The following is a 10432-nucleotide window of genomic DNA, read 5'->3' on the forward strand; positions in this document are numbered from 1 at the left end:
TATGATTATGATGACTATTTGGCTCCTTCGAGGTGAACATTTGAATGAAAAACTCAAGATAACTTCGCTTTATTCAGAGCCAGCGATAAAAAATACTGGTTCGCATCTGACGAACAATTCCCTCAGCCCATGATTAGTTAGTAGTGCATAAAAGGAAGGTTGAGACATCTGGTGCCTTTATCGGAGAAAAGGAATTACAGAAAAGGGTGAGAAATGATAGTACGTTTGCAAAGCAAAACGTTTCAGAAAGAAGGTTGTTATTACTAAGATCTAACTTCCAGATGGTTTGTATGTTTGAAGGTGCAAAATTAACCATGGCATGCTGTTTTACCTCTGCGTTCAGAAATTTCAATCATCACAACAATCAATAAACACACATTGTTTCTGAGTTTGACAGTGACGTCAGATGCAAACTAGTTTAATGATTCAGTCTCAGATTATAGGTATAATGCCCAAAATCCATGAAATTTAAATAACTATGTTAAGAAGTTACAAGAGAACAGAAGGCACAAGCTACACAATGATTATTGAAACACACACAAAATTCATTAACATAATATATAGGCAATTTCAACATTATCAACATGGTCGTGGAACAATGTGTATTGGATATATTTAGCCACATGCTTATAGTTGAATTTGTGACTACCGCTAATAGTTCTGACTATGACTAAAGTCGACTAGGACATACAACCCAAAATGCAAGTAGACATGTCCCCTAGTCATAACTCTTATTTGCCTGATGTTACAATTGATGATAAAGTCTGGATTTCAGACTCATGCAATAACATGTAAAAGTCATTTTGTCACAATTCATAACACAGTTCTTGCACAAGATTTCATTGCTATTACATTAAAGTTTATATAACTTTATTTCAGATTACTGTGGTTCTATTTTGGCAGTTGATCCTGAATGTCCACTGGTGTATGCTCTGGATGACACAAAGCCAGATGGAAGTCACCCTGCACTTATCTGGTAAACAATGTGTGGGCATGGGTGCATTTGCAGGGTCGGATTTATCATTGGGCCAGATGGGCCTGGGCCCAGGGCCCCACAATTTAGGGCCCCCAAAATTGCCCTAGCTGTGCATCTTCCATTTCAGCCCCCAAAACACCATGTTCACCACACACGGGTGAATGGGAGATGTCCTCCAACTTTATGATGTTTAAATGACATCGCTTTATTCAGAATCTCAGATTTTGTCACAACTACAGCGTCTAAAGCCTTGATTTTTGCAGGGTATGTTAGTTTACTAAAGTAAAAAACAGAATTATAAAAAACATTGAGTACATCCTCCTGAACAAATATTACAATGTGTATTTAAGGTTTGTAAAATTGTGTTTTAAAAGAACAAAATATAAAATGAATTCAAAATAACACTTAGACTAAATCCAGTCATATTTTGTACTTTTACAGTTTTGTTGCTGCTGACAAGGCCAAACAGTTTTGTAGTTTGAGTAAAGATGAGCGGTAAGTACACTCAGGCTCCACACTCTACAAATCTGCATGCTGATAGACTTTGCAAAAAACGGTTTTTTTGGTGAATGAAAATGGTTGGGTAAGGCAACAAAAAAAACCCATGCTCAAGTAGATTTGGTCAGGGTTTTTTTCAAATGGCCCTATTTAAACAATCACCAAAATCTGTCAAAAATCTTTAACTGAATGCCATTTGTAAATGTAGAGCCTCCCAGATGTGGCTCTACATCTGTGATCTCCTATAGTCCACTTGGCTTCCTGTATAATTATGTAGGCAGTGATGTCAGTACTTTGTCAAGGAAAAAAATGCATGTGTTTGATCGTGCTTGCAAACATGCCAGTTCTTTGAGTCAACCAATGCATGTGATTTGATACTACACCCACTGTAGCACATACTGACATCACTACCTCCAGGAAACCAAATGTACTGTAATGACTCTTTTAACCTATGCTTGACATTGAAGGTTGGTCTGGGGTCAGGAAAAAGTTCAATATTTTCTTAAAAGAAAAAGTAGCCTACCTAAGGTTTATATGTCGATTTGATTGATTTATAAATCAATCATTTATTCATTCATTCATTTGTTTGTTTGTTTGCTTTTGTTTCTTGGATCCTTGGTTTGTTCATTGATTGTTTGATTGATTTATGAATCATTCATTCATTCATTCATTCATTCATTCGTACATTGATGGGTGCAATAACTTACTTGTGAACCTATTTTGACAGGAAGGACAGACTGTGCGATGCATACAGGACAGCATTCCAAGCAGAGGAAGCAATGCATGTAAGTATACATGTGCCACGATCAAGGGAAATGAGTCGGATGTCGCTAATATTGTTTTTGAGATATTGGCAAAAACAGTGTTCAAATTCTTTTGTTTTATATTGTTTTTAGCAATTGATAAATTGACGTAACTTTTCTTTGCGAAGTTGTATCAACACTGGGTTTTCAGTTTCTGAAAGCTCTAGATGTCTTCTTTAGAAACATTTGTAAAACTCATTTTCGACCAGGGTCGACATGTGACTCATTTCCCTTGATCATGTCACATATGTGGGCTATTCAATAAGTAGGCCTGTTTAGGCCAAACAGAGAAACCTCTAATGAAATGGCTATTCATTCAGTAAATGGTCAAACAGAGAAATTGTTGGCAACTTTGCAGAGTTTATATTCATTCTGGCATTCTGATTAACATTTTTTTTAACATTAAAAAACATTATTTGACATTAGTGAGCCAGGTGTGTACTTTCATCATGCTGTAGCTAAGTAAAAATAATGACAAGTCAAACAGATTTATGTTTTAAATAAAAACCTACCCTTCTAAATAACTCGAAACATATTCTTTTCTGATTAACATTTTTATAGATATTGAAATTGTAGGCACTGTGGGTATTTTATGCAACTTTGCAGAGTTTTTATCCATTTTTTGCATTCTGATGATTAACATTTTTATGTTAACTTGACATTGGTGAAGGCTTTTTTGGTGCCAAACAAAAAGAGAGTTAATGCATAAAGTTACTCCATTTTATGTGTCAGTTACATAAGAATGCTTACAATTTTCATGAAGATGAAAAGGAAACCTCATCATTTTATCAATTTCAACCTACCTGCATTGAATCAATCAGTGTGTTTATAGTGAATATACTGAGTTTTGAGTACATTGTGTATGATATTCCTTGTATGTATACAGAAACTTGCTGTTTATAGTGAGGTATAAATCATGTACCATCTAACATTACTGTACATCTGCAATGACCCGAGATGGCATTTGATGAAAATCTTGCATATTTGGCCATTTGTTGTCAAAATTGATCAAATTCTTGACTAATTCAACAAAATTGTGCAATTTTGTACTCTGAGTGGTGGGCTCCAATGCCAAAATTGCAGCTGAGTGGTGGTATCCAAAACTGAGTGGTCGGCTCTGCCTCCCACCACCGCCCACTGTAGCTACAACCCTGCTAAAATCACAGTTCACCATGTTCTCATTTAATTTTTATAATTCATTTATTGATTCTTTCAGCCAATTAACTACGTAGAGAAGAATTGGATGGAAGAGCAGTATTCTGGAGGCTGTTACACGTCTACATTCCCTCCTGGTGTACTCACAGAACTTGGAAAGTAAGATAATAGTACTGAGTCAGGGTGGGTGTCTTACAATTGGTTTGCATTGCTTTCATTCTCCTTTACGAGGGCTGGTCAATAAGTTCCCGCAACTATGGTGTATCTCCGCTCATGCATGACTTGGATGGCTGTTACTTACGCTAAATTCAAGTTTGTACTTTTGTCTTTCAAAAGCGAATATGTATTAGCGATGCTGAATGCTTGATTACGTAATGACATTAGCATAAACACAATAGCATATGGGCACTGCCTGATTTATGGTGAAAAGTAGTCAAGAAAATCTCGTGCCAAATTGAGGTATTGTTACATAATTCCAAATATCTCGAGAATAAAAGTATAGAATCTGGCACGGTTTTTGCAGCTTTATAAACCGATAACATAGGCATGATGCTGGACTCTTTTTAGACATATACCATTTTTATTAAAGAAAAGAAATCGTGTTGAATATCTCCAATTTTGAGTAGGCTTTATCACCCATTGTTCTTTACATAATAAGAGATAGAAAGATTAATCGATGACAAAATTTAACCAATGGTACCTGGTTTGATTGGGTATCTACTGATTACAAAAAAGGGAGGTCCCAGTGGTAATACCATAAACATTTCTTTCTTAATGAACCCTTAATTTCAAAAGGTCTTGTTTTTGTAATTAAAGTAGCACACCATAGAGAGGCTCTGGATTGAATAAGAAATTTGAATTTCGAAAGGTGTGTCTAATTTTAGCATTAGACTTGGTATAGCAATTCACTCACACAGCTACTGTTCCGCAAACCTTGTATTAGTCATATTTTTAGCGCGTTGTTGATGAATTTTTACTTTTTTCATACATTTTTGGTACTTTCAATCATGCATACCATCAATGCATGCGCATATTTCTATTTTTGTTGCAACAAATTCTATTGTCCTGACTATGATCTCTAATACCATACCAATAACCATATTTGGTTTTGTTTTATTTTGGAGATAATTTGGATTCTTTCTTCTGCCGTGTGGGCTCTTTTTCGCGATTTTCACACCATTTTTGCTTGTTGTTATAGGCCTATTTTTGGTGAAGTTCAAAGATGGTCCCTTTCCTCATCTGTTGACGGATACATTTCTTCTTTCGCAATTATCAATCGAATATACTCAGATTACCTCATACCAAAAATAAGGCTTGTAAACTGCTTTGGTCCTTACTTCTGCTTCTTTTTATTACACGTTCCTCAAAGCCAATTCAAATTTCTCGCCAATGTTGACAATTGTCAGTGTACATATAGCAATGACTTTATGCAAATGAGATTACGTAATTAAAGGTACTCTGATACTAATTGTTGTGCGTTTTGAAAGACAAAAGTACAAACTTTATTGATCGTAAGTAACAGTCATCTAAGTCATGCATGAGCGGAGATAAATAATGGTTGCGGGATATTATTGACCAACCCTCGTATTATGCTCCAAAACAGTGAAGAAGATGAACTCTTTGTGTGTAGTGGTCGAACCAAAGATTGTAAATGTGATGATGGCAAATTTTCAGATTTTCTACCTTGCCACCCCATCCATGCCCACTCTGAAAAGGAGTCTGGTATAAGAGTCTGATTACCTGTACAGCAAAAGGAGAGCATGGTACTGTGGTTGCTAAGATTCTCATCTCTGGTGTTATTAAAATTATTGTAACCATGGTAACTGGCTGGCATATAAGCTTGGAAAAAAGCAAAAAAGTTAATTGATAATATCCAGTGGCGTAGCATGGGTCATCATATTGGGGGCACCAAACATGATGGGGGGGGGGTCATAAGCCATTTTTTGGCAATTTTCCTATGGGATTTTCTAAATTTTTGCAATCGATTAGGAGGTTGAACCTGTCTCCCCCTAAGTGTGAAATTTCGAAATTGTAGTATTTCTAGGGTTGTCGCTAAGGGGCTTTTGCACCCTATATACTCTGATCAACTCCCTGGATCAGGCCGGACTCTTAACATCATGGATTGATATTATGACTTCACAAAAAGTAGCGCAACCGTTATAAATACACCTTTAGCCTCAGAACTGTGCATACATGTACCAAAATGGCTGGTTTATTAACATGGATTTTGATACCACGCTCAATATTAACAACACAGTATTATACATTAGTATTTTTGAAAGAAAAACCCTGAATATTAAAGTTGCAGTTATTATTTGTATTGATTTAATTTGAATTATTAATAAGCGTGGAGATAATGGCGGGTTTTACATGCAACAATGCTTGCGTAAGATATCATTGATCGCTGTAAACTGCAACTTTTAAATTCAGGTATTTTTCTCGAAAAACACTTACTGTTCGACATTGGACAAATGGGGTATCAAAATGTGCGCAAATAAACCATCCCTCTTTATATGTCAAAATATTGTGAATACATTTAATGTCATTCATGATGAGAGTGTCATCCTCATCAATATAAAGCAGGGGTATGCAATCTAACTTATCGGGCTAGAAATAACCAATAAAAAACTGCACAGGCTGCACATTTTTATTTTCAGAGTGCACAATTAAAAGCATTTCCAGACAATTTTGAATTAAAAATAATTTAATTTTCTACCTATTTTGTCTGAATTAATTTTGTAAACTGTGTAAATTAATTGATATGTTTGCATGTTTGCTTAGGTCTATAATCCTTGGCCCAAATCTATGAATTTGATGACTGAGAAGGAAGTAATTCCATATTTTTATTATTGTAACTAAATTTGAATAGTCTTATATCTTCCAGTAGGCGTAATGAACTTAATTGTTAGCTATACAGAATTCATGTGTCATTGAATCTGCAAAAACACAAAGGAAATTATTCAAGTTTCTTCATATGAATTGTGACACAATGTCATGGAAACCTTTTAAAAAATAATGTATAGATAAATTCCGGGATATGAGTCATTCCTCGCTTTTTGGTCTAAAATGGGTATATCTCCAAATGCCAAGAAGGTATAACCACCCGGGTGGTGTCAAATGAAAGAGAAAAAAGTAAAGAATATAATAAAAATATTTTCCTGCCCAGGGCCAGGGGTGACACTCATCTTACTGGATCAATATTCATATGGGTCCTTTTCATACTCAAACTGCCCAGAAGGTATGACCCCCTGAGTGGTATCAAAAATAGGCAAAAAATAATTTCCCACCGGGGGTGACACTACTCATAAGACCCAGGTCAATATTCACATTTGCCCTTATATATCCGGCCCAAAATTGAAATCCAAAACTGTTTTTGATATTAGATAGCAAACATGACAAGTTGATTCTCTTCATTTCATTCAGGGAGCTGCGCAAGCCATGTGGACGCATCCATTTTGCAGGCACTGAGACGGCCACTAAATGGGCTGGATATATGGAGGGCGGTATACAGGCAGGGGAAAGAGCTGCAAGGGAGGTGAGACAATACATTCTATTATATATGTGACACGGTCTGGTCCATGGGGGCCAAAGGAGGCATTTTTGAAAATTGAGTTACTGTAATTATTACATTGTACATACAATAGGTTATCATTTACTGAAAACACCAAAGGTCTAGCATTCTTGGTTCTAAAGTGATGAAGTTTTTTGATGTCTATTTTCTTATTTTATTGTTTTTTACTCCATATTTTTACCTTTATCTCAGTTTCAAATTTGCCGCCTTTGGCCCCCATGGACCAGATCGTGTCACATATTATTATTGGATGTGAGATACATGAAAAAGATTGTTATTATTACTCTTTATTATTTATATTTATTATTATTATTTATTAGGCCTATTATCATTATGTTTGTTATCATCATCATCATTGTTGTTGATGCATTTTCAGACACTTCACAAAATGGGCAAGATTTCAGAGAGTGAAATCTGGCAAGATGAGCCTCCATCTCGGGTAAGTACAATTATTATTATCTTTGAGGTAGCTAGGATTTTTGTCAGGGGGCAAGTCCATTTTGAGGAACAGGGACCCAACTAAGTCATCAAACTGACAAACAAAATAGTCGCATCTATTTAATACAATAGATAGAGGCTATCAACCTTTTCCACAGGATTCGCCATCTTGTGGGTACTGCCATTCTGCATGTCATGCTTTAGACATTACGCCCCCGATTACGCAGAAGTCACAGCGTGTGACACACCTCTTCAGTCAAGCGTCAACGCGGTGATCCTAGCTACAAGGCTAGGATCCTACCCACAAGATGGCGGCGTTGACAATGCTACCTGCATGTACCTCTATAGGCATAATATTGTGGATTAATGGAATCATTAATAGAATGGAGTACATGCAGCACCTCCGATATACCCGCGATATACATGTAGTTACAATTTGCATAATGTGTGACTGGCAGGCACTTTATGCGTAATAAATTTATGTGTTTAGTTTTGACTTTATTGATGCTTGCAGTAACCAAAACTGAATCATTTTTGTCAATTATAAGCCAAACAATGTATAGTTCCCCTATGTAAACATAAAAGTTTCAAAGAAACAGTTCAACAACTGCATAGGGCAGGGGCCAAAATGACAGATTTTCATCAGGGTGGTTGGTCAACTCTCCCCTGGAGCTGTGCTATATACATGTAGTGTGAAATCCTAGCTGGCATCAATATCATAATTATGCATACTTTGAGGGCAGTATTTACCCACAGATTCAGGAAAAGGTAATGAGGAATTTGAGGATAGCACCCATTCCATTTTAAATGCATTGAAAGTGAGCTTTGTATTCCTGTCATGTTTATGAAGTCATTGATATTTTGTTGTCAAACCAACAGATTCACCATATTTTCTTCATTATGTCTTTATTTTTCCAGGATTGTGTAGCCCGTCCATTCCTGAAGTCATTTTATGAGCTGTACGCACCATCTGTTCCAGGTTTGCTCAAGTTCTTTAGACTGGCCACTGTTGTAGCAGCAGGAGCCTTCTGCACCTGGAAAAGGTATCAGAGGACATAGGATTTATGCTCAAAATATATGTTGTCAGGATGATTGTACATACTATGGTCAGTGGTGGCGCCAGGAATTTTATTCGGGGGTATGGAGGGGGAAAAGTGAATTTCAGGGGGGGCAAAATCAACAAATTTTGCAAAAAAAAACTGCAAAAAGTGGAAATTTTCGTAACTTTGGGTTTTTACTGGGGGAAACAGGGGGGGCAAGAGTTCTGACTGGGGCATTTTCCCCCTCATGCCCCCCGTGGCACCGCCACTGACTATGGTCTATTCAAAGACTAGGTATAGAGTTGATTGTATGGAAATTATGTATTTAGATCTGTAGTATATGATATGATCATATGAATAAAAGTTATATATTGTAGTTACAGACATTTACCAGTAGCAATGTAAATATGGTGAAGATATTCTAAAATAACTCATCATTGAGTACGATTTATCAGGGGTCGATTTCACTAAACTGTTAACCTTTGTAACCCATATAATTGTTCGTAAAGTTACGAATGCCCAATACGTATAGGGTCCCAGTAGTAAATCCCTATTACTTATGAAGGGTACCGTTTAGTGAAATGGAACTTACGACTCGGCATAAGTTACAAGCGATTTCAAGACTTATGAAGCTTTGTAAAGTTTAGTGAAATAAACTCCTCGCCCGGTTTGTCAGTCTTCCTAAAATTTCAAGAATTTATTTGCATGTTTCTAATGAGAATGTTTTCCGGCCACGTCGGATACCAGGGATATTAATCCTTTTTGTGAGGATACATATATCCCTTTTTAACCTCTGCCATGCATAGTCTATTCCCTGGTTGAAAGCTTATATATATTCTCTGCTGCAGACAAACGTTCCACCATCTGCCCAAAGGCTAGACTGATTTTCATTTATGTCCTTTGGATTCAGATCAATCTGTTACCCAGATCGGTAGAAACATTGAGTGCAGTTATTTCCAGTACCAATCAATACAAATGCCAAAATCAAACCTTCAAGTAGGTTTTCATTATGTTGTATTAAGGTATACAGGGTACTGATAAAGGGCTCTCAGCAAAAGCAACCTGCCCCAGCAACCTGCATGTCCAGTAATCAGGTAATGCCACCTTTGTTTCATAACCACTATAAGGTATAGGACATTTTTTGTTTTGGCTATTAGTAATTATTTAATTTTATATTCATATTTGCTCAAGTTGCATTTGATGCAAATTTTGTTACTTATGGGGTTCTTTTTTATCCACCTTGAAGTGGATAAAAAAAATTGTAGTGTACTAAATGGTACAAGACAGAAAAGGCAAACAGACAGAAATTTAGAGTTTTAAATTAGAGAGTTGACAGAAAGTTGTAAGAGTTAAATTGTTATGGATATGATTGGTGTAAGCGCGGAAATGTTGAATGTCAGATCAAAGTCATCTGAGGTGAATTCATAACCTCATTAATATACGCGAAGCCTGTAATCCAATCAAAAGAAATTGATTGTCTGACCGCGCACTAATTGCGAGGTCATTAATAACTCACAATGACTCTGGACGCGCAACAATGACTTCTGCGCGCGCGTGCGTGTATAAGCTACGCGTTATGGCAACGCACACGCCTACGAGATGCCGTCGCGCTTCTGTGATTGGTAGCTCTTGTTGTCAGCGCGAATGTTATATTCGCCTGGTTGATTTTTTTTGTAGGGTAGCTTACAACAATGATTAAAACTGGTTATATTTAACAGCGTTTTATGGCATAAAATAACATAAAATACCATTTTGATTTGTTTAAAATATTAGATACGACGGTAATGAATGACAATAATAACTTTGCACCATCTATTTTGAGGTCATTGTGTGAAATTGCCGGGTTTTGTTTTGGGCCTCGGTATTTTTCCTCGGAGCTACCGCTCCTCAGAAAAATACCTCAGTCCAAAACAAAACCCTCCGATTTCACACAATGACCTCAAAATAGATG

At 36.5% G+C, this 10432-nt stretch overlaps 1 protein-coding gene across 1 annotated transcript in view; it reads left to right on the top strand.

Moving 5' to 3' along the window:
* Positions 1-8574, top strand: part of LOC140155698 (amine oxidase [flavin-containing] B-like) — a 48783-nt gene extending 40209 nt beyond the window's left edge. Inside the window, 7 exon segments of the mRNA XM_072178630.1 lie at positions 880-976; positions 1418-1471; positions 2202-2259; positions 3494-3591; positions 6856-6967; positions 7380-7442; positions 8360-8574. Of these exon segments, the coding sequence (XP_072034731.1) occupies positions 880-976; positions 1418-1471; positions 2202-2259; positions 3494-3591; positions 6856-6967; positions 7380-7442; positions 8360-8500 (623 nt within the window). The 3' untranslated portion in view covers positions 8501-8574.
* The last annotated feature ends 1858 nt before the right edge of the window (positions 8575-10432 follow it).

This window comes from Amphiura filiformis, chromosome 6 (assembly GCF_039555335.1).
Source record: "Amphiura filiformis chromosome 6, Afil_fr2py, whole genome shotgun sequence".
Classification (NCBI taxonomy): domain Eukaryota; kingdom Metazoa; phylum Echinodermata; class Ophiuroidea; order Amphilepidida; family Amphiuridae; genus Amphiura; species Amphiura filiformis.